Source organism: Cygnus atratus, chromosome 1 (assembly GCF_013377495.2).
Source record: "Cygnus atratus isolate AKBS03 ecotype Queensland, Australia chromosome 1, CAtr_DNAZoo_HiC_assembly, whole genome shotgun sequence".
Taxonomy (NCBI): Eukaryota; Metazoa; Chordata; class Aves; order Anseriformes; family Anatidae; genus Cygnus; species Cygnus atratus.
In genome coordinates, this window is record NC_066362.1 from 44,633,953 (window position 1) to 44,657,316 (window position 23,364).

General features: G+C 50.5%; 6 protein-coding genes, 1 long non-coding RNA gene and 2 pseudogenes across 7 annotated transcripts; 5 read left to right on the forward strand and 4 right to left on the reverse strand.

Annotated features, from left to right (window-relative positions):
• The first annotated feature begins 5,171 nt into the window (after positions 1-5,171).
• LOC118246792 (histone H1.10-like) lies at positions 5,172-6,205 on the forward strand. Its single transcript, XM_035544211.2, has one exon. The coding sequence runs from the start codon at positions 5,197-5,199 to the stop codon at positions 5,878-5,880; it is 684 nt and encodes a 227-aa protein (XP_035400104.1). The 5' UTR covers positions 5,172-5,196; the 3' UTR covers positions 5,881-6,205.
• A 233-nt stretch (positions 6,206-6,438) lies between these two features.
• On the reverse strand, positions 6,439-6,829 carry LOC118246793 (histone H2A-IV-like). Its single transcript, XM_035544212.2, is given in 2 exon segments — positions 6,439-6,750; positions 6,752-6,829. Coding segments are annotated over 2 exon segments (390 nt in total).
• Positions 6,830-7,152: 323 nt separating this feature from the next.
• On the forward strand, positions 7,153-7,601 carry LOC118246794 (histone H2B 7-like; annotated as a pseudogene).
• A 1,262-nt stretch (positions 7,602-8,863) lies between these two features.
• Positions 8,864-9,360, forward strand: LOC126913152 (histone H3-like; annotated as a pseudogene).
• A 605-nt stretch (positions 9,361-9,965) lies between these two features.
• On the reverse strand, positions 9,966-10,556 carry LOC118250600 (histone H3). The gene has a single exon (XM_035551856.2). The coding sequence runs from the start codon at positions 10,509-10,511 to the stop codon at positions 10,101-10,103; it is 411 nt and encodes a 136-aa protein (XP_035407749.1). The 5' UTR covers positions 10,512-10,556; the 3' UTR covers positions 9,966-10,100.
• Positions 10,557-11,649: 1,093 nt separating this feature from the next.
• Positions 11,650-12,431, reverse strand: LOC118250613 (histone H2B 7-like). Its single transcript, XM_035551872.2, has one exon. The coding sequence runs from the start codon at positions 12,347-12,349 to the stop codon at positions 11,969-11,971; it is 381 nt and encodes a 126-aa protein (XP_035407765.1). The 5' UTR covers positions 12,350-12,431; the 3' UTR covers positions 11,650-11,968.
• Positions 12,432-12,654: 223 nt separating this feature from the next.
• Positions 12,655-13,220, forward strand: LOC118250603 (histone H2A-IV). Its single transcript, XM_035551860.2, has one exon. It carries the CDS (start codon positions 12,690-12,692, stop codon positions 13,077-13,079), a length of 390 nt encoding a protein of 129 aa, XP_035407753.1. The 5' UTR covers positions 12,655-12,689; the 3' UTR covers positions 13,080-13,220.
• Positions 13,221-13,498: 278 nt separating this feature from the next.
• On the reverse strand, positions 13,499-14,338 carry LOC118250592 (histone H1.11L). The gene has a single exon (XM_035551848.2). The coding sequence runs from the start codon at positions 14,310-14,312 to the stop codon at positions 13,635-13,637; it is 678 nt and encodes a 225-aa protein (XP_035407741.1). The 5' UTR covers positions 14,313-14,338; the 3' UTR covers positions 13,499-13,634.
• A 219-nt stretch (positions 14,339-14,557) lies between these two features.
• Positions 14,558-20,047, forward strand: LOC118250621 (uncharacterized). The gene is made up of 3 exons (XR_004779503.2): positions 14,558-14,753; positions 16,259-16,395; positions 19,224-20,047. It is a non-coding gene; the product is annotated as an uncharacterized LOC118250621 (long non-coding RNA).
• The last annotated feature ends 3,317 nt before the right edge of the window (positions 20,048-23,364 follow it).

Genomic DNA, 23,364 nt, shown 5'->3' on the forward strand with positions numbered 1-23,364 from the left:
CTGAGGCTACCCTGTGACCCAGCATAGCTTTTGTAGCACTGGTCAGGTCGTGATTTTAAATTGTGTTGTTCTGGGCCCCTTCAAGACTGGAGGGTGAGACTTTCCATTTCTGTGTGTACTTCGTACTTCTGATTCTAGACAGCTGGATGTGAGGAATACTGATTCAGCCTTCAAGGCCACGGCATTCTTTTCTTTACATTTACTGGGAAAGAAAAGGCATCAGTAGGCCAAAAGGAATGTTTCCTGTGTAAAGAAAGGGACAAAATTCCTGTGTCCTCTGGGACAAAATTTCATTTTTGTCTGAATAGGACATCTGTCATAGGAATTTCTCATTTGAATACATGCCAGCAATAAAAAAGGAAAGAATGTTGCTCACATAGGTAAAAGGAACAAGAGGCATGGATGCCTTCAGGGTCCCAGAACTGAGCACTGTACGTAACACACGCTCCATGTGCTCAAAAGGAAGGTGGCAAAAGAACCCACTAGAGGTATCCCTCCTCCGCCGGCTCTTCTCTGAAGATGTCCGCTTGTCCAGCCCCACACAGCTCCCCTGGCTGTGCAGGAGCGGTGATGCCAGCAGCTAAAAGCGCTTCAGCGGCTGGACGTCGGCGCCCAGCTGCTCCTTTCCTTTGCAGACTCTGCATCCCAGCGGCCTCCTGGAAAAGTGCAGGGAGCATCAGCCTCAGGCCCTGCCTTCCAGCAGCCCGGGGAGAGGAGCCTCCCCCCTCCCCGGGCGGTGGGCATTTGTTCCAGGAGCAAGGCGCCAGCCGGCCCCTCGTCCGCGCAGGGCGCAGCGCATCTCCCCGGCCTCTGCGCAGAGCTGAGGGCTTGCTCTTGGCTTTGGGTACCGTGGGGTGCTGGCTGCTGAAAGAAGGGAATTGAGAAGGGTCAAAGCTATGGGTAAAGAAGGAACAAAGCTGGCCATGAATGGTCTTTCCATGGAGGCTACAGGGTGCCTAAATGCAGCGCGTGCTCTTCTCCAAGCAGTTGTGTTATCAAACCGTAGGTCACAACACTCAAGAGAGCTGAAACGGATTCAAAAGACAGCTCTGAAGCATTTAGAGTAATTGGGGGAGAGCTAACAAGCTCGGCTGCTACTAGCAACTAAAAGAAGTTGTCCTCTCCTTGGCAGACCCAGTGACCACCGCTGCCTCTGGCTCTTCCCCTCTGGAGATGCTGGGAGGGGAGGCCCAGGGCGGTGAGACCCGAGGGGCATGTACCAGCTGGCGGCGTGAGACCAGCTGCCTTCGAGGAAGCCAGCCCGAGGTGGCTGAGGCAGCCCTGTGGCACGGGGATGTGGCTCCGAGCGGGCTGGGTGCCCACGGGTTCCCACCTGTGGTTACCAGGGAGTTGGTGTGGTCACCCAATCCACAGCCCTGCAGCGGCATTTTCTGCAGACAGAAGCTAAAAGGTGGAAAAAATGGCCCTTGCTACTGGTCCCTTTATGGTTTGTGTTTTGCTGGAGGAGATGGTAATGCTGTTATCTAGAAGGACAGGTTGGCAACTGAAACTGGCTGCTGCTAGCCCACATCCTCTCAAGGTGTTTCCCCATGGGGCCAACCCCACCTGCGGGTTGACATCCCCATTCGTCCTGTGTGTGCACAGAAGGGAGCTGAGGTTTGTGACAAATTGGAAGTGAAAATAAGCAAACAAATTCATTGCATTTCGACTTTTCCTTTTCCTTCTTTTTCTTTTTTTCTTCTTCTTTTCCCCTATTAAATTAAATGAAAAACTCTGAACTGTTTTCTCCTGACAGAAAATGTTGAGAGTTAACATGTTAACACCAGGAGGGCAGAAAATCTGAACCTGACAAAAGCTTGAGGATCCAAATATGATTCAATTTTTAAGAAATGTGGACAAGTGACTTGCAGTTCTCCCACCTCTAAAGTGGGGGTGGCCTCTACTTGTTTTGGAATGATGTGGAAACACAAAAAGAACAAACATAGTGTGCTTAAACACTAATGGCACATGGAAAACTCATAAGGAAGGGCAGGAAGAGGAGCACAAAAAAAGTCAGGAAGAATTATCGTGAGTATGTGTAGACAGATAAATGCTAGGTTACTGTAAGGTGATCTCCCTAGGGCCAGTAATGACATTGATAGTGGCCACTATGCTTCATCACCTAGAGCAAGGTGACCATAAAAGGGACATGCAATAAATGGAAAACCACCCTAATATTGCAACAACTTCTTATTGTCTTGCAGGCTTTAAGTGTGGTTTGAATTACTATATTTTTTTAGAGTTAGTAGGCATGTGTTATTGGTTACAACAATCTATATTCTTCACACTGGCTGTGCTCTGTAAAGGCTTTCAGGTCTAGTTTTGCAGTCTAAGCTGGATCACGTTGATAGCACTAGCAGCAACATTCTGGATGATTTGCTGGCAGATTACCCTACCAGACACTCCATGCCAAGAGCGTCCAGAGACCGACAGCTGTGACGTCCTGTAATTTCTTGATGGTCGCCTCTTCTAATGTGAGGCAGCAAAGCTTGCTGTAAATGCGATGGTAAATGGATGAGAACGGTAAGGGAGGGAGAATCTCTCGCAGCAAGTATCCTCCCTATCTGCTGTTCTTGTGTGTCTGCATTGCAGGAAATTGTGTACTACTTCTGTGTATCCTAATTAAGCCTGATCATGACTAGAGTAATAACCTTGGTACATAACTTCAGGGTGTTTTTTTCTTTGTGCTACACACAAGGAATAGCTGTATTTGGGGGAGGAGGGCAAACCACTGTCCCTGTGGTTTCTCATTCACTGATGAATGAAGTGACAGCATATTCAGCTCTTCCTGTGTGCCTTAATTTTTCTCTGGTATTTATGCACCCTCCGCCCTCATACGCACTGCTTTGCTGCTTGTTTGTGAGATGGTCATGAGAATATACTGTCTTCTAAACAAGAATGGAAGGGAACAGTGGAGTAAACACATAAATGGAAAATCAAATAACCAGAAGCAGTTAAAATAATTATAAGAATGGCTTCAATTTGCAAAATTGCCATTTAACATTTGATGAAGATCAATACCTTCAAAAGTGGAGTGAGGGCTACAGCAAGGTGCTGTAGCATTGCTCTGGCACATATTGAGAGGCTTTTTCCCTGGAGATGGTTGGTGTTGTAGTTATCACTGCTATATAAGATTTAGACAGACAGCTGTATTCCATCTGACTACACGTGTGCAAGATTTTTAATACTCAGAGGAAAACGGTCTTGAGAATATCAAATTACAGACTGGAGAAAAATCTTGCAGAGAATGGGGGAAATTGTTTTATTGTGTTGTAGAAAGGTTTCCATCCCAACCCCCAGTCTCGGCACCAGTGATGCGAAAAGAGTTAGTGAGTTTTGAGAGATTCAGCCTATAGACATTGCAACAAAATCAGTTTTTAAAGAACATTAAGGGTTTTACCAGACCTAGATATGGATGGGAGAGAGGTAGCCATCCACATGATTTCAGGAAATGTTAGGAGACATGATACTTATTTCACTAGTCAGTTCTCTAATCCCCCTATTGCTATGTGCAGTAAATCTGGCTTACAGTTAAGTACTCTTGCCCTTGTAAAATTCCTAGGGAATATCACTATATAAACCATCCTGCTTCCAACACTGCTTGGATAGCCCACATCCAGATGTGATGGATTTTCCATCTAACACCCTCCTTTCCTGTGGAATAACTCCTCAGCTAGGAAACCCCAATGATGAGGAAGAGTTAGATAGAAAGCATAAGTGGGAGAGATGAATATTTTTATTTTCCTGAAGTCATTTTTACCATAAGGATTGGAGAAAAGGTCAAAACATGTATACAAAATTTTTTGAGAATGGGACTTTACGAATTAACTGATGATGATGGGCCACTCAAAAGATTCGAGAGGTTAATTTGCCTGCCCTGTAGTGGAATGAGAGGGGTGATCATTTTGTTGAAACAATGAAGTTGAATTTCTGTTCAGCACGGTGTGCAAACTGTACAAGTACAATTCTTATACATTAGCATAAAGGCGGCAATATAATGACAGGGTGCTAAACAGGGTGATGGCTATTAACAGACAACCTTTGAGATAAATAAATTTGGAAATCCTGTTAGGTTCACACAAATATATACAAAGTTTTATCTGATAAGGAGGCATGCATGCTAATAGGGTAGTCACCACAGCATGGACAAACAGCTTTGGGTCCCTGTATACTGCAGTCAAAGATTTTGTGTACAGAAATTGCTGTGACTTTATCTGTAATCTGCAGAATGAGCAGTGAGCAAAGATTGTGATTTTTCTTCTTAGTTTGGCATCAAAATATGCACAGAATGGTGTTTTATGTCTCCCGCAGATGTGATCTCTTGTCAATTATTTCCATGTTACTGAATCACACCAACATGTTTTACAGAAATAGCACTATGTGCTTTATTTAGAGTGTGGTTTGTTTCTGTATGCCAGAGACGCACATGAAGCTCAGTGATTCGACACAAACGTTTTCATATTTGGTCTTTGCGTCCCTGTTCATCCCATTAACATTAAAGAGCCCTGTGCTGTGTGAACAGCAAAGAGTTGCAGAGAAAGTTGCCCATCAGGAGGTGAATAAAGTGTACGCTATCTACTGCTTCACACGGACGCTCTGGAAATCGTAGCTCGGAAAGTACGGGGAAAAAAATCACTAATTCAGTGTTTCTCAAGAGACGGAGGTACAACGCTCGGTGAGAAAAGCGGAGGCACGGCTTCTGGGAGCTTGTGCTACCTCACTCTCTTTGAAACCTTTTCATTTCAAACAGGTAGTTTCTAAACGCTAGCTTTCTTCTCTGACGGGAAGAAGACCCTCTGAAGCTTAGCACTGAGTGTCCTGCCGCACGTTAACATTAAAGGACAATTCCTAATTTACAAAGAAAAACAAAACTTTCGCTCTCTCAAGGACCGCTCGCTTCCAGAACGCGGGATTTCTGCTCCCCTCTCTCCCCAAACTCAACTCTTCCCGGAACGAGACCCCGACGGGCGAAGGCAGACACCCCCACGGTCCCCCAGGGGCAGAAAAGGGGCGACTTGGCGAGGGACAAAATATTAAAAAAACGATTTATTCTCGCCCAAGAAACACAAGCCCAGCCGCCGAGCGCCGGGCGGCGGCGGGGCGGGGCGGGGCGGCCGCACCAATCAGCGCCCGCTGCGCTGCTATAAAGGGGGCGCCGCCGCCGCCGCCAGCACCGCGATCCGCGCCCGTCGCGACATGGCCGAGACCGCGCCCGTCGCAGCGCCCGCTGCTGCTGCCGCCGCAGCCGCCGCCGCCCCGGCCCCCGCCGCCAAGGCCGCCGGCAAGAAGCCGAAGAAGGCGGCGGGCGGCTCCAGGGCGCGCAGGCCCGCGGGCCCCAGCGTCACCGAGCTGATCACCAAGGCCGTGGCCGCCTCCAAGGAGCGCAAGGGGCTCTCCCTCGCCGCGCTCAAGAAGGCGCTGGCCGCCGGCGGCTACGACGTGGAGAAGAACAACAGCCGCATCAAGCTGGGGCTCAAGAGCCTCGTCGGCAAGGGCACCCTGGTGCAGACCAAGGGCACCGGCGCCTCCGGCTCCTTCCGCCTCAGCAAGAAGCCCGGCGAGGTGAAGGAGAAGGCGCCCAAGAAGCGGGCGGCCGCGGCCAAGCCCAAGAAGCCGGCGGCCAAGAAGCCCGCCGGCGCCGCCAAGAAGCCCAAGAAGCCGGCGGTGAAGAAGAGCCCCAAGAAAGCCAAGAAGCCGGCGGCTGCTGCCACCAAGAAGGCTGCCAAGAGCCCCAAGAAGGCGACCAAGGCTGCCAAGCCCAAAAAGGCAGCGGCAGCGAAGAGCCCAGCCAAGGCAAAGGCAGTGAAGCCCAAAGCTGCCAAGCCCAAGGCAGCCAAGCCGAAAGCAGCCAAGGCGAAAAAGGCACCCAAAAAGAAGTAAGCCCCTGTGGAAGGAAACCTTCCACACTTAAACCCAACGGCTCTTTTAAGAGCCACCCAAGCTTTCCTAAAAAGAGCTGAAACACTGACTGAGATGGCTTTGTTACAGACTACGTGAATGATACTGAGGACAATGTACGTTTTGGTTCGGGACAGGCAGAGCAGGCTCGGAGCAGCCGCTCTACGGACTTCAAATCACCCCCGTCGCTTAAAAGCGGAGCGGCGGGGGAGTTAAAGCTCCGCAGCGGCGCTTTGAAACACCCGCACAGCGCCGGGATTGGCGGCGGGCAGCGGCTGCCGAGCTGCTCCCGCAGCGCTGCGAGCGCCGCGCGGCTCCGCCCCCGGACGGGGCGTGGGGAAGGGCGGCAGGGCCGGTAGGGGCTGCGCCCTGCACTGCTGGGGTGCTCAGTACTCCGACTGACTAAAGCTTTAGGAAAAACTGCTTTTTTTACTAACTTTGAACACTGAGATTCCAGCTCTTTTTCTGGACTTGTTGGTGGCTCTGAAAAGAGCCTTTGGGTTTCGATGGGAAGGACTTTCCGGGCGCTGTTCTCGGTGTTCACTTGGCCTTGGCCTTGTGGCTGTCGGTCTTCTTGGGCAGCAGCACGGCCTGGATGTTGGGCAGCACCCCGCCCTGCGCGATGGTGACCTTGCCCAGCAGCTTGTTGAGCTCCTCGTCGTTGCGGATGGCCAGCTGCAGGTGGCGGGGGATGATGCGCGTCTTCTTGTTGTCGCGGGCCGCGTTGCCCGCCAGCTCCAGGATCTCGGCCGTCAGGTACTCCAGCACGGCCGCCAGGTACACCGGGGCGCCGGCGCCCACCCGCTCCGCGTAGTTGCCCTTGCGCAGCAGCCGGTGCACGCGGCCCACGGGGGAACTGCAGCCCGGCCCGCGACGAGCGCGACTTGGCCTTGGCCCGCGCCTTCCCGCCCTGCTTCCCGCGCCCAGACATCGCAGCAACAGACAGATCAGCACCGGAAGACGTGAAGAAATGCCGCCCACTTCGCTGCTCGGCCTTATATCCCTTCCCAGTAAAGCAGCGTGATTCGATAGGTCGAGAAGGAGATACTGCAAAACAGCCAATGGAAAGGCGGATCGAGTTCTAACCAATGGAGACGAAAGACGGAGAGTAATGAGAGTAAGGAAGCAAGTCACCCAATGGAAACAGAGACTCGAGGAACCCCTAATTTGCATACGGTCACTATATAAGAAGGGAGCACGTAGTCGCCGGATACATCTCAGGGGTTTGTGGAGAGGTGAGGGGAAAGGCAAGCTATGCCTGAGCCGGCCAAGTCTGCGCCCCGCGCCCAAGAAGGGCTCCAAGAAAGCCGTCACCAAGACCCAGAAGAAGGGGCGACAAGAAAAGAAAGAGAGCACGGAAGGAGAGCTACTCGATCTACGTGTACAAGGTGCTGAAGCAGGTGCACCCCGACACGGGCATCTCGTCCAAGGCCAATGGGCATCATGAACTCCTTCGTCAACGACATCTTCGAGCGCATCGCCGGCGAGGCGTCGCGCCTGGCGCACTACAAACAAGCGCTCGACCATCACCTCGCGGGAGATCCAGACGGCCGTGCGGCTCCTGCTGCCCGGCGAGCTGGCCAAGCACGCCGTCTCCGAGGGCACCAAGGCGGTCACCAAGTACACCAGCTCCAAGTAGAGCGCCGCGGATCCTGTTTTTAACCCAAAGGCTCTTTTAAGAGCCACCCACCTTTTCAATAAAAGAGCTGAGGCAGTGCTGATGCCTTGTAAATTCTTTTTTTCTTTTTTTTCTTTGTTTTCTTCAGATGTTATCTATTTGCATTAAGGCATAGGTTGCAAACATACCAGAGCACGTTTCACACATCCGAGCTGCGGGTAATTATAGAGATACACACGGTAGATTTTCATCGTCTGAGCTCCCGTGCCGCACAGTATCGCCAATGGCCCCCAGACCACGGTGTCTAATAAAATGCCGCCGTCCGCCTTTAAACATCAGCTGGCCATTCTTGTCAACCAGCGCACTTGGCGAATCGCCCGCCGAGCGGGGGCATCGGAGGGGCGGGCTTGAGGTACTCCGATGGGGATTATGCCCCGCGTTTGTGCGACCTGAGTGAGCAACTGCGCGGAGCGCTCCCGGTTCACGCGGCCCCGTTATCGCGCCACAGAGAGATTAAGGGGGACTGGCAATGGCAGCGCTCGAAAAAAAGTATCATTTTAACGCGAGGGGCAGGGCCTAATGGGGAGGGGGGGTACCCGCAAGTGTGTGGGCAGCATCCAGGAGGCGTTCCCGTCTGTATGGTGAAATAAAATACAAATGCGGCGCGGCCTACGAAGGGGACCATCACGCTTGAAATTAAACCGGGCAGCGATAGGCGAAAGTGGCAGAAAAGCAAGCGATCTCTCGCCTGAGTCAGAGACGGAGGCCACCGAGCCAGCAGAATTTTTGTCCGGCTGTATCAATGTAGTGCGCGGGGCGCGCAGGATGCGTCGGGAGAGGGCTCAGCGCAAGGGAAGCGGTGGGAAGAGGCCGAGGCTGCCGGGCGGATGCGGCCGTGATGACCCGTCGCCAGCATCCGAGTCGCTGGCCCGCCAGGCTGAACGCCTCCCACGCCGTACTCGTGGGGGGGGGGGCGGCTCCGGCATTTCTCCTTGGGCCGCACGCGCAGACCGGCGCGTTAAACGATCCGGAGAGACCGGCCCGCCCGCGGAGAATGAGGGAGCGCTCAAGCACGGGGGAGGCTGCGGGCGGGCCGTGGCAGGGGCAGGCGCTTACGGCTCCCGGGGGGCGGGGCAGGCTGGGCGGGCTACCGGCCCCGAAGCGCGGGCTTTTCAAACGCGCCGCGCCGCAGACCAATGGAAGGCTGCGCCGTCCCGCGGGCAGTCCAATGGGCAGCGTCCGGACGGGTCTATAAATAGCGGTTCGCCGCAGCCGCTTGCTCTCGCCAGGCTCCTTGGTCCTTCAGTGCTCAGAGAGAGAGAAAGCTCCGGCGGAGACTGGCGGGCGATGGCGCGCACGAAGCAGGACGGCGCGTAAGTCGAACGGCCAGGCGGGAAGGCGCCCGCAAGCAGCTGGCCACCAAGGCGGCCCGCAAGAGCGCGCCGGCCACGGTGCGGCGTGAAGAAGCCGCACCGCCTACCGGCCCGGCACGGTGGCGCTGCGCGAGATCCGCCGCTACCAGAAGTCGACGGAGCTGCTGATCCGCAAGCTAGCCCTTCCAGCGGCTGGTGCGCGAGATCGCGCAGGACTTCAAGACCGACCTGCGCTTCCAGAGCTCGGCCTTGATGGCGCTGCAGGAGGCGAGCGAGGCCCTACCTGGTGGGGCTCTTCGAGGACACCAACCTGTGCGCCATCCACGCCAAGCGCGTCACCATCATGCCAAGGACATCCAGCTCGCCCGCCGCATCCGACCGCGGGGAGCGCGCCTGAGGCTCCTGCCCAGCCCTTCCCCCCTCTTCTGCTCCGGCAGAGGAGGCTGCACTCAGACCCAAAGGCTCTTTTAAGAGCCACTCCATCCTCAGAAAAGGCTGTTATTACTTAACGTTTAGCGGGGACGTTACATTAAGTCCTAAAATCTCTCTAAATGCATGAAAAACTGATTTCCTCAATGGGATTAATTACAGTACATGTTATGGATAATAGCAGCTTGCATACCAAAAGCTTTCCAAAATCAGTTATAATCAGGCATAAACTAGCTCTGGATTATTGTATGATTTCTAGAAAAAATGGATATTAGATGTGATAGTAACTACTGTATTAATATGGTAACTAGCAGAACCGTTACACTGTGTCAACAGCTTTTTGTTGTGTCTAGAGTAGCTCTTAAAATGAAGAGCCTTTGGGTTTGGGGGTGGCAGGGCAGGAGCCTCAGGCATAGTGTAATGGTTCTGCTAATTACTATTTTCATAGAGTAGTTAGTTCTTATCACATCTACTAATACTATCACATTATTTTTTCTAGAAATCACACAATCTATATGAAAAAGCTAGTTTATGTCTGATTTTGGAAAGCTTTTGGTATGTAGGCCTCCGTTGTCCACGACATGTACTGTAATAATTAATTTCAGTGAAAAAATTAGTTTTTCATGAGTTTTCAGGAATTTAGGACTTAATGTAACGTCCTTGCTAAACGTTAAGTAATAACAGCCTTTTCTGAGGATGGAGTGGCTCTTAAAAGAGCCTTTGGGTCTGAGTGCAGCCTCCTCTGCCGGAGCAGAAGAGGGGGGAAGGGCTGGGCAGGAGCCTCAGGCGCGCTCCCCGCGGATGCGGCGGGCGAGCTGGATGTCCTTGGGCATGATGGTGACGCGCTTGGCGTGGATGGCGCACAGGTTGGTGTCCTCGAAGAGCCCCACCAGGTAGGCCTCGCTCGCCTCCTGCAGCGCCATCACGGCCGAGCTCTGGAAGCGCAGGTCGGTCTTGAAGTCCTGCGCGATCTCGCGCACCAGCCGCTGGAAGGGCAGCTTGCGGATCAGCAGCTCCGTCGACTTCTGGTAGCGGCGGATCTCGCGCAGCGCCACCGTGCCGGGCCGGTAGCGGTGCGGCTTCTTCACGCCGCCCGTGGCCGGCGCGCTCTTGCGGGCCGCCTTGGTGGCCAGCTGCTTGCGGGGCGCCTTCCCGCCCGTCGACTTACGCGCCGTCTGCTTCGTGCGCGCCATCGCCCGCCAGTCACCGCCGCCCTCTCTCAGCCCCCGGCACCGAGCAGTGGCGAGAGCGCGGCGGCGGCGCCGGTATTTATAGCCGAGGGCCCCCGCCCATTGGACGCCCGCGGGAGGCCGGCTGCCATTGGCCGAGGCGCGCGCTCGAAAAGCCCGCGCTTCGGGGCCGGGAAGCCCGCCCGCCTGCCCCGCCCCCCGGGAGCCGGCAGCGCCTGCCCCTGCCCCCGCCCGCCGCAGCCTGCCCCGTGCTTGAGCGCTCCGCTCATTTCCGCGGGCGGGCCGGCCCTCCGGAGCTTTTACGCGCCGGCTGCCGTGCTGCCCAAGGAGAAATGCCGGAGCCGCCCCCACGAGTAGCGGCGTGGGAGGCGTGCAGCCTGGCGAGGCCGGCAGACGCGGATGCTGGGGACGGGAGCAGCACGGCCCCGCCGCTCGCGCCTCGGCCTCTTCCCCACCGCTCCCTTGCGCGGGTCCCTCTCCCCCCTCCCCCCGCCCCGCGCACACATTGGGGCTGCCGGAAAAAAATCTGTGGCTCGGCGGCCTCCGTCTCTCCCGAGAGATCGCTGCTTCTGCTCTTTCGCCGACCGCTGCCGGTTCAGGGCCACGACACGACCCTCCCAAGCGTAGGCCGCGGCCGCCGTTCCGGCACCGGGAACGCCTCCTGGATGCTGCCCCCCGCACAGCGCGCACCCCCCTCCCCTTAAGGCCCTGCCCCTCGCGGGGAAACGGGGACGCGCTCCGAGCCGCCGAGCGCCGCCAGTCCCCGCCCCCTCCCTGAGCCGTGGCGGGGCCGCCTGCCGGGAGGCTCCGCGCAGTTCTCACTCAGGTCGGACTGCGGCGGGGCTCGCCAGCGCCGTCCTCCCGCCCGCCCCTCCGATGCCCCTGCCGCGCTGATTTCCATTGCGGGGGTTGAGCAGAGAAATGGCCGGGAGCGCAGGAGCGGGCCGCGGGTACACCGTGCTCGGGGGGCATTGGCGATGCTGTGCGGCACGGGAGCATCAGCACGATGAAATCGAACGGGTCGCTTTCCCGCTCGCCCCCAACAACGCTAACGGTAAGGCTGTTTGCCCTGTGAGCCTAATGCCTGCTATAAACACAGGGGAATATTAAATCCTCTGTACTTGACAGGTCTTACTCCTCATAAGAAATTCATAGGGGAAGCAAACGCTCCCTCTCCAGAACACCTTTATTTCAGGCACCCGTGGAAACACCGACAAACCCTGGTTATATTCTGAAAGTCTCAAACGAGGAACAAAAGAGGAAGTGGACTCTGTGTACATTCAGTGACGTGTAAAACATGCCCTGATAGGTATGCAACTTCTGCCTTACTGCAAATGAGCAATGTCTGAAGGGGAAAAAAAAAAGTATTGGCAAGCCATCACCACTGCCTCAGCTCTTTCATTGAAAAGGTGGGTGGCTCTTAAAAGAGCCTTTGGGTTAAAAACAGGATCCGCGGCGCTCTACTTGGAGCTGGTGTACTTGGTGACCGCCTTGGTGCCCTCGGAGACGGCGTGCTTGGCCAGCTCGCCGGGCAGCAGGAGCCGCACGGCCGTCTGGATCTCCCGCGAGGTGATGGTCGAGCGCTTGTTGTAGTGCGCCAGGCGCGACGCCTCGCCGGCGATGCGCTCGAAGATGTCGTTGACGAAGGAGTTCATGATGCCCATGGCCTTGGACGAGATACCCGTGTCAGGGTGCACCTGCTTCAGCACCTTGTACACGTAGATCGAGTAGCTCTCCTTCCGTGCTCTCTTTCTTTTCTTGTCGCCCTTCTTCTGGGTCTTGGTGACGGCTTTCTTGGAGCCCTTCTTGGGCGCGGGCGCAGACTTGGCCGGCTCAGGCATGGCGATCACGCTCTCCCCACCAACAGCACCGCTCTCGCTCCCACTCGCAGCAGCGCAGTGCCGCACCCGCCCGCCGCAGCCGCTCTTATAGCGGCGCGATGCAGAGCAGCGGCTCCACCGCTGCGCGCCGCCATTGGCTGGAAGTTTGGCTTTGTGTCGTCACCGAACGCCGGACTTCGACATTGGACGCCTTTGGATTCGCGCTGCCATTGGCTGCCGGCGTTCTGCCTCCTCCGCAGCCAATCAGCGCCGCCGCCGCCGGTCCGCCCGAGCTGAATATAAGGGGGCGGGGGCGGCCCCGGCCAGGTCGCTGCGTGCTGCGTTCCCCAGAGTGGCTGCGATGTCTGGGCGCGGGAAGCAGGGCGGGAAGGCGCGGGCCAAGGCCAAGTCGCGCTCGTCGCGGGCCGGGCTGCAGTTCCCCGTGGGCCGCGTGCACCGGCTGCTGCGCAAGGGCAACTACGCGGAGCGGGTGGGCGCCGGCGCCCCGGTGTACCTGGCGGCCGTGCTGGAGTACCTGACAGCCGAGATCCTGGAGCTGGCGGGCAACGCGGCCCGCGACAACAAGAAGACGCGCATCATCCCCCGCCACCTGCAGCTGGCCATCCGCAACGACGAGGAGCTCAACAAGCTGCTGGGCAAGGTCACCATCGCGCAGGGCGGGGTGCTGCCCAACATCCAGGCCGTGCTGCTGCCCAAGAAGACCGACAGCCACAAGGCCAAGGCTAAGTGAACAACGAGAATAGTGCCCAGGGAAGTCCTTCTCATTGAAACCCAAAGGCTCTTTTCAGAGCCACCCACAAAATTTGTAAAAGAGCTAGATTGCTTTTTTTTTTTTTAAGTGTTATTTACGAAAAGAAATACCAATTTCTAACTGCATGTGAAATTATTTTTCCCTTACATGTGAACATTATTTCCTTTACTAGTCTCATTTTTTTGGGGGTAGTTGCACATGTCGATGAGCAAGGGAAAGCAGTAAGTAATGGCTGCTATCCTATTTTGTAGGACAAGATAAGAATTCACTTCTCTGGAAATAAAAGCGAAAGGTTTTTTGCCATAATTGCAGTGAAAATTGGGAGTAGTATCAAGAAGTGTCCATATTTATCTCAATGGGAAAGTCATATGCATCAGTGTGAGTTGCCTCAATGTGAGTTATTCAGCAGATTTTACTGTATTTTATTATGTTAACACTGAAGAGAGTATTTCAGCTCCTTTAGAGAATGTGTGGGTGGCTCTTAAAAGAGCCGTTGGGTTTAAGTGCGGATCAAGACTTTTCTTCCATGGGGGTTTACTTCTTCTTGGGTGCCGCCTTCTTCGCCTTGGCTGCTTTCGGCTTGGCTGCCTTGGGCTTGGCAGCTTTGGGCTTCACTGCCTTTGCCTTGGCTGGGCTCTTCGCTGCCGCTGCCTTTTTGGGCTTGGCAGCCTTGGTCGCCTTCTTGGGGCTCTTGGCAGCCTTCTTGGTGGCAGCAGCCGCCGGCTTCTTGGCTTTCTTGGGGCTCTTCTTCACTGCCGGCTTCTTGGGCTTCTTGGCGGCGCCGGCAGGCTTCTTGGCCGCCGGCTTCTTGGGCTTGGCCGCGGCCGCCCGCTTCTTGGGCGCCTTCTCCTTCACCTCGCCGGGCTTCTTGCTGAGGCGGAAGGAGCCGGAGGCGCCGGTGCCCTTGGTCTGCACCAGGGTGCCCTTGCCGACGAGGCTCTTGAGCCCCAGCTTGATGCGGCTGTTGTTCTTCTCCACGTCGTAGCCGCCGGCGGCCAGCGCCTTCTTGAGCGCGGCGAGGGAGAGCCCCTTGCGCTCCTTGGAGGCGGCCACGGCCTTGGTGATCAGCTCGGTGACGCTGGGGCCCGCGGGCCTGCGCGCCTTGGAGCCGCCCGCCGCCTTCTTCGGCTTCTTGCCGGCGGCCTTGGCGGCGGGGGCCGGGGAGGCGGCGGGCGCCGCCTCGGCGGCGGGAGCGGGCGCGGTCTCGGACATGTCGGCGCGGCGCGGAGCGGGGCGCAGCGGCTGGCGGCGGGCGGCGGGGCCCTTATTTATGGGAGCGCAGCGGGCGCTGATTGGTGCGCTGCAGAGCCCGCCCCGCCCCGCCCCGCCGCCCGGCTCTACCTCTCGGCTTGTGTTTCTTCCTCCTCGAAAAAGTGTGTTTTTCGTAAAAATTCGTCACCGCGGCACCCCGTTTCTTAACGGCGGTGCTGGGGACGGAAGGTAGTTTGGTCTTTTCGCGTTTCTTTCGCCTCAGGGTTAAAATGGTTTTCGTGCGGGGCTGGAATCCTTGAGTTTGGGGATTGCACGTAGAGCCGGACAGTAAGATTTTTATTTTTACTTTTGAATTACAACTCTGCTTCTGACAGCACTGCCATACTGGCAGCGGATTCGTGTTCCTGAGACGGTTTTTCATCAGGGTAGTCTAAAATGGAGGTAATCCCGAGTCATTTTCGTCGCTTAAATTAGTTTTAAAAAGAAGCAAGTAACACAAAGTAGCCTCTGAGCTCTGAAACTGGGTTATGAGTTATTTCCCGTAATACGGCTTCATCTCTTAAAAATAATGAAACCTTCGGGCATAGTGCCCTATATAGCTTTACACAGGGCTTATAAAAAGTAAAAGAAAGATGTATTTCACCAGAAATGTTTACATTAAAACCAAGTCTTTTCAATTAGCTGGTATGTTCAACATCTTATAAGAAGATAGAGAAGTTTTTCCTGTTTCCTTTATTCTTCTGCATTCTTGCATTAACCTTTTGCTTAATTATATTTCTGTTTCTTTCTCCAAAAGAGTTCTTTTCATTAAGCAAGATAGGCACATTTGTTCATGTTTTTGGATTTTAAGACCAAGTGTCTATTTTTGTGCTTATCTTTGTACTGTACTTCAGGGCATTTTGTCAGCCCAATAGAGCACTTGAGCAAAAAATAATCAAAGTGTGATGTGCATGTTTTCCCTATGAAAAACAAATAATAAAATGTAGCCAGGTTAGACTGCAGGAAGTTCTTTAATATTATGATTTAAATCCAGTGGCTTAATCAATCATCTCCTTAGTACTACTGAGGTAAATTAGAGCAGTGAATTAAAGGAAACCGTAAAGAGGAAATTCTACAATACAAGGATAGTTCACTATTTCTCATTAAAGTGTCTTTTTTTTTTTAATTTCAGGTCAAGAATGCTGTTAAATAACCTGTGAGAACTTTATTTTGCATATAAGTGCATCTTTCTAAATTGAATTTCAATATGGCACAGTATTTGCTAAGTTTTGTAAATACGACCAATAGATTTCTCAATTCATATGCATGTACTTCCTGTCTCCTCTCCTTCTTAGCACTTCTTTACTCCAGAAGATCATGTGTGGATCTCTAAAGTCATAATTAGTATTATGAGTTTTAATAATGTCCAGGTTATAATGAGAGAGATGTTTCCATTGGCATGTCCTCTATATCATACTCATTTTAATATTCAAGTTATTATTATAATCCTGTATTTCATTTGTCCATGAATACATGAAACACAGCATTAAATATGTAAAACATAGCCACAAATCTTCCATCTTACAGCACATATTTTTTTCTCTGTATGTAAACATTAAAGCATGGATCAAGATGGCCAGTGCCATAGCCTATGAGACTTGTAGAAACAGGATCCAAATAGGACCCGTCCAGACAGAATCTGTCTAGTGGCTACTGGATGAACCCTCATGAAAACAGAAAATAACCCCCACTTTGCCTTCCAGTTATTAACTGCTGCTGCAGAAGAGATCATAAATATAACTAAGGTAAGAAGACAGGATGCAGCAGCAGGCGTTTGTCTTGCTATGAGGCCTCACATGAGATGGAATAACATACAACCACAGCACAGATTTTCCTTTTCTCAGCACTTTTCTCAGCACATAAAAAGCCAGCAGGCTTTTATTTTCCTTTTTTTTTTTTTTTCGTAGGTCATTGAGGAAACTGCTTAAACAAAGAAATGAATTTTCCAAAAGCTGCTATGGCCTCTTCTCTTGGCTTGTCCACGTTGCTGAGGCAGAGCATTGTTTGTTCCTGTTATCATGAATTTCCCTTCCCCTGTTACAAGGTCAGAGAATGGCAAAACATGCACACGCACATACATGAAAAGGAGCTCATGTTTTGAACTGGCAGATGAGAAAAAACAGGGTGGCGGGGGTGGTAGGGGGTGCGGTTTCTTTTTCCAAGCCGGGAGTCTGTGATGTGGGATAAACTGAATATGTATAAAATGAATTTCTTAGGATGGGCTGGATAGAGGAGTTACTTGTTCAGAAACATGCAGTACAATGCGGGAAAGAATAGGAGACCTTAGTAAATCATTTGATGTTATGAAAATGCAGTCATTTGACTTTCTTCAATTCTTCTTTCAATAATATAATATCACACAGACATTCTTGTAGATTGGGGCAATAGTGGGGACAGTTTAAAGATCGTCAGTGGTGCTAGTACCCAGTGTGAGAAACTGCCAAGAGATGTGGTAGCATTCAAGAGTGGCTTTTTTCTACAAAAGACAAACAGCAGAATGGCATCACATGCAAAAGTATAGCAACAACAGAAGGAGATCAAGTGAATTTGGAGCTAATATCTATACCGATGCTGAATTTCATTAACACTTTTTATATGTGATTCATTTAGATTAATTCTGACTTTTGGGTAGTCCAGATATACCCAGAAAATAAATGAAGTCACAAAGTCACTCAAGGCAATGGAAATCTGTCAGGCTTAGGATGGTTTGTGGTACACTTTTCAGCTATGGGTGTGGGATTTTATTTAAAAATTGATTTATCTTGCTGTTCTAAATCATAATACATTTTTACATGAAAAAAAAATACAAATAAAAAAAAAAACTTTTGTATCTCGATAGGAAAGAGTTACTATTGCATACTGCTCAGTGCCCGGGACCGATTCTTCCCCATAATAAAAGGATTTTATTATTCATAGAGTTTTAAAATTCCCAGATAGATCAGTATTATCTTTATATAAGAAAATGATAGCCAGAGGCAGAAAGTTTGCCATTATCTAGTTAAAGAGGTCTATACAACCTTTTCCATTTTTGTTAAAATGAACTCCCTGCAAAATTATTCAGATTTCAAACATTCAGTTTTAGTTTGATGCAAAGCAAAAGAGAAATAGCTCCTTGATCATTCCGGGCCACGTATTGAATCATTGAACAGCTTGGTTTGGAAGGGACCTTAAAAATCACCTAGTTCCAACCCCCCTGCAATGGGCGGGGATGCCACCCACTAGATCAGGTTGCCCAGGGCCTCATCCAGCCTGGTCTTCGGCACTTCCAAGGATGCAGCACCCACAACTTCTCTGGGCAACCTGTTCCAGTGCTTTACCGCCTTCTGAGTGAAGTATTTCCTCCTAACATCTAATCTAAATCTCCCCTCTTTTAGTTTAAAACAATTCCCCCTTGTCCTGTCATTATCTGCCTGAGCAAAAAGTCACTCTCCATCTTTTTTATAAGCTTCCTTTAAGTACCGAAAGGCTGTACTGAGGTCACCCTGGAGCCTTCCCTTCTTCAGGCTGAACATCCCCAGTGCTCTCAGTCTTGTCCAGGTAGTATAACCATGTAACCACAAGATGGTTTGCCCACTTTGTCTAACTAGAAACAAGATAACTAATGTTAAATAAATGAAAGTTTTCAAGCAGGGCTATCAGTCAACCCGCAAAAGATAGAGTTGCTGTTGGCCAATTTCTATCTCACAGCTTCCTTTGAAATTAAAGGGGTGTCAGCATAGCTATCTAACATCAGCCAATTGCTTCTTATAGTTACATATCATTTGATGAATTACTTTGGAAAGAGCCTGAAGAATACACTAGCAAGACACAAAAGATGGAATAGTTGAAGATTTTGCGGCAATTGTTGATTTAACTTTTTTTTTTTTCCAAAATGGGCATACAACCTATTTCCCCATAATTAATATAAAAGTTGAATTTTATAAAACTTGTTATTAACTATTAAGTAATATATATATTTTTTCCAATTGTAAATTCTATTCTACACTCTAAAGTTATCCCTCTTGACTTCATTGGTACCTCCATATAAGCTTGCATTCCAGGTAATTGGTTCTGCACTATCAACATCATTACACTCTCCCTGCCCCCCAGAAAATTACATTTTAAGGAAAGATTAAAAGCAAGTGTGGAAATTGACAGAAGTTGCATGTGGGGAAGATGACTATTAAAAAAAATCAGCACAAAAGTAGCATAGAACTCGAGCTACTGACAAGCTAAAAATATGAAAGTAAAAAAATAAAATAAAATTAGAAATATAGGAAGAAACAATGGAGACTAGAGAAGTAGAGAATAGGCTAACAAGGCACATCTGCAAGAATAGGAAGTGAAAGCATTGTATGTTTTCCAAGAAAAAACAGAATAAACGTGTAGTTTTTGCTAGATTCCAAGCTCCAAATTAAGGCATAATTTCAAGAGTCAGTTCAGCTCAATCAGTCAATATAAAGTTTCATTTCAATGTGATATAAATACAAAATGAAATATGAAAATGAAATGAAAAAATACAATATGAAAATACTACTGTTCTGGATTACTTTATATGTGTATATCAATGATTTCTAAAAAAGTTTAACTTTACTGATAAGAAGTGCAGATTCAAGTAGAAAGTAGCCATTCATCATTTTTCTTTTCCATTTACCTTATTCCTTTAATAAGCTGGGCATGTCACAGGAGACACAGAGTATGACATGTCTGGAAAAAGTATGCAGCAGTTTGGAGACCAGAAGGATGTGTAGAATGGAAACTCTGTGTATCACTGATACTGAATTTGAATATTTCTAGTCGTTCAGGCAAACATTCAGGATCTTTTTGGCAAATGCGAACATGTCAAAAATCACTTTCCAATGCCACATTAACTTGACTGTTTCTTTGCTGCAGCACACGTTGCGCGTGTCATCCAGCATCTCCCAGTGCTGCATGTTTGGACCACTGCTCTCTGTCCTGTCCCTGGTGGAACAGCGGCTCCTTTCCACTGCAGCTTTACTCTGGAGAAGGAGGAGGCATTCTCCTAGGCTGTCCACTCCACAAACAGCCTCAGTAGAAGTGCTGGTTTACCTGGCCAAGTCTTTACTTGCACTTCAAGACTGTGAGAACGAGATGTTAATTTTGACTTCTAACTGGCACCTGCAGGAGTGTGGGAATATGTTTTGTCAGGGTGAAATAATAATTGGCAGATGTGTGACAGTACACCTCGTTGCAGAACTCCAAAGTCCTGCATGGTCTTCTACATCAGTAGGCAGTGCAGGCAGATGCGGTGTGGTTGAGCTGCTTCCTAATTGCCTGGTGCCTTGGCTCAGGAGAAAATCTTTGATCAGTTCTGGAAAGAAGTACTAAATAGATGGGAATAGTGCCACCAGCTGCGGTACTTCAGGAGGAGGAAGACATCTATGCTACCCTTCCTCCTTGTAGCCTGCGGTGTATGAGCAGCAGAGGACTGCAAGATGAGCACTGAGAACACAGATGAGATGCTGAAAAGTTGGTATTCATGGCTCCTTCCCAGACTTTTTGAGGTTGGGAAACCTATGTATTTCAGGAGTTGGTAGTCCTTTCCTTCTTGGTGATACCCAGCGAATTATAGTATTGTGTTGTTATGTTTTGTGTTTGTTTGTTTGTTTTTTGTGTGTGTGGTTGTTTGGTTGTTTGGTTGGTTTTTTTTCCTCCTATAAGCTTTTTCACTTGTTTCCTCCAGTCCCTATCCTCTGTTTCCTCCTTCCCCCTCATAAATAAATAAATAAATAAATGTTATAGGCCTTACAGCATTCTGGAAACTTCCCTAGCAAGGTTTCTCTACATGCAGCCCAGTATTCACAGGATGAGTCTTGGTACCAGCAAAAGCACCGGGATATTCCTATTTTTGGTGATGCCTTCCTAACATGGCTTGTGGGTCCTTACCCTGGCTACATCACCAGTCAGTAGGACCACTGCATAGGACTGTGTGGGTGACCAGAAATATCCACTTCCCTGTAGGACGCTGCCAACTATCTCCTGGGCATATGGGCACCTGAGGCAGGTGGTCAGTGCTGCTCAGCTTTGGTTCACAGGTTCCCTGGGGTTCTGGTCTCTCCTTAAACTATTCAACCATTTACATCACTGTGTCACCTCTGCCACTGTCTACCTCCTTTGTCCATTCTTTTCTTGCTGTAGGTCAACCCCTGTGTGCTTGACTGCATACAGACAACTGAGGCAGGGTGGGGAGGGTGGTATCTATTCTTTGTTCAGTTGGACAAAGGAATGATAAAAATATCTTCTTTGGTGCTTAATACCTGCTACAAGCTTCACCTGTCTGTCTAGACCAACCACAGTGATGTTCAGCACATTTCTTTGCTGAGTTGCTATAGTTCAAAACCTCAATCCAGGGACACAAAGTGGGTGCATTTGATGAGGCAGGGAGGCGGTAGATTTTACATGTTTAATAATGTCAGGCTTTGCTTGCATGCTGTAGAGAAGAAATGGTTCATCCCTGGGAGAAGGAGTGCTGGTGTGTAGCAGATTCCTGGAAACGAGAAAAAATGAGCAGGAGGCACCTTCAAATGAGTGAGGTGGATGAGAGGGAGAAGAGGCGAAAGAAAGAGGAAGCAAAGACAGAGCAGGCCGATGGGCGGTACTGTTGACACCTATGATACTTTACAGTCAATATTCATTCAAACAGCAATCCTGAACTGGGTCGTTCCAAGTAAGCAATAGGTCATCTTTACACAAATCAAGGGGAATCTACCCTGATATTAACCCAGCAGCGGGTATCTTGAGAATCCAAGATATCCTGCCACAAGTTGCCTTCCAGTCTGGCAAACAGAAAGGGGGGAAAAGGACCTAGAAAAATGAAGCATGGTTTCCTTGTGGGAACAGAGTCCTGTCGAGTGCAGAGGCATAAGCAGAACTGGAGTGAAATCTTCCTCTATGCAGTTAACACGGTGTACAAGGCATTTTTGTTCTGTATTGCTGGATAAGGGTCGGATTTTCCATCCCATGGAACCAGAACCCAAAACTCTTCTTCCAAATGTCATTCTGTGCTCAGGGAATCCACTCTTCGGTAAAACTGGAAAGCACACAAAAGGCCAGGGGAAGCACAGGCTGGTTGTGTCTCTGCGTGCTGTTCCTGTGGGAAAGACAGTGCTTCAAGCGAACAAAAGGGTGCTAAAACCGCTTCTTTAAAATGTGCAGATTTCTTTTTTGTCTTAAGTAAATTCCCATTTCCTTTGACATCAGGTTGGTAGACCCGTGCCTGAGGAATGATTTCAGCTTCCTCTTTCTCAGCTTTCCATCTAATTTAGCACAATGTGTCTAGCAAGGCATCTAACAAACCTTGGTGACTAATATGTTTTTGTTTTCTTATGCTTGTGATTGCCTGGTGAACTCCCAAAAGAAAACTGGTTTATGCTGCCTGGTGAACCTTATGTTGCTGATTCCAGCTGTTTTTTACCATCTCTTTCCATGGCATTTACCCTTCTCTCCCAGTCAATGTGTAATACGCACCTGTGTCTATTAGACAGAGTATTTGGCAGGCAATAAGTGGCAGAGAGATGACAATTGCTTGTCTGCAAAATCCAATAATAGGGTTTAAATTTAAAAACTCTTCCTCTTATAAATAATAATAATAGTAAAAAATGAGAGTTTCTAAGGGTACGGGTCATATGCAAATCAAAGTGTTAAGTTTTTTGGTAAAATATTTGCTCATATCAGTGATGGTAGTCATAGTTCTGAGGAAAGGAGGCACTTTCACACTTTATCTTCATCTCATGCCAAGATGTTCCTACAGTTGTTAACTATTCAACTATGCTGGGCCCATAAGAATTTGTTCTTGTGTGGCTAACGATAGCACAGAAAATCAATGAATGATAACTATCATGTGTACCTCTTAATTAGGCAGAGGGTGGATTTCCTGCATAATTTGTGCAAATGAGAAAGCGTTACTGATGGATGGGAGGTTGGAAGACTCCTGGAAAACTTGCCCCTAGTGTGGGCTGGGTGAAGGATATTGGCTGATGAAAGGCACGGTGTTGGGTTGTCCCGAGTGCCGCCTATGCATATTGCCCTGTGCCACACAGGGTGAGGGGCCACTTCCTGCTGGGAGCTCTGCTGGAGCCTCCCTTCCCATGCGGAGATCCCTCCTGCCGGGCTGTCCGTGTGTGGAGCTTGGAGCTGCAGGTGTAGCTACCATGTGAGGCAATGGAGTGAGTGTGCAGGCCTAAAACTCAAGGGAACTGAGGAGGAAACAGCTGGGGAAAATGGGGAGGAGAGGGAGCAGTGGGGGCTGGTGCTGTGCAAGCAGGTCAGTGCCCTGCTGTGACTCAGTCCTGAGTCTGATTGCTGCGGGCTGTCCTCTCTGATTCTTCATTTGTGGTTATTTGCTGTGAGGGATGGGCTCAGTAATCCAGTAAGAAAGGGGTGAACGATGCTGTACGTGAGGTGGACACCACAGCACTCTGTGTCTTGACGCAGCAGAAGGAAGACCTGATGTCCTTGCCCAAGCGCTCCGGGGTCCCAGCACGGAAGGCTTATTACAGTGATCTTTGAGACTGCTTGGTGTTGCTGCATCCCAATTTTCATCCAGAAAACAACCGTACACCCCCTTAACGGTAACATCCGTGGGTAACAAATACCCTAACATCTCTGGCCACGGGCTAGGGCCCTCCCGCCGCTGGTTTTTCTCATCAATGAGTGACGCAACCCTTGGCGGCAGCGTCCACCGCCATTCCGGCCAACGGGGAGTGACGCCGCACGGGCTTAAATTGCCTCATTAGACAATTAACCTCCTCCGTTAGGATTTAACCTCCTGGCTCCGTGTGTCGTGGGCCCGGGGCTCTTCCCGGGTGGCAGCTGTGCCAGCCCAGGCACCGCCCATCACCTTGCGGAAGGTCCAGACAGTCGTGCGGCTTGAGCTGGCTGAACACGCTGTCTCTGAGGGCACTAAGGTGGTCACCCATTACACCAGCTCAGGTACATCGCTCCCATATCAAACCTTTGTGACTCTCATGGCTCTTTTCAGAGCCACCCACTTTTTCATTTGAAAGGCTTCTTC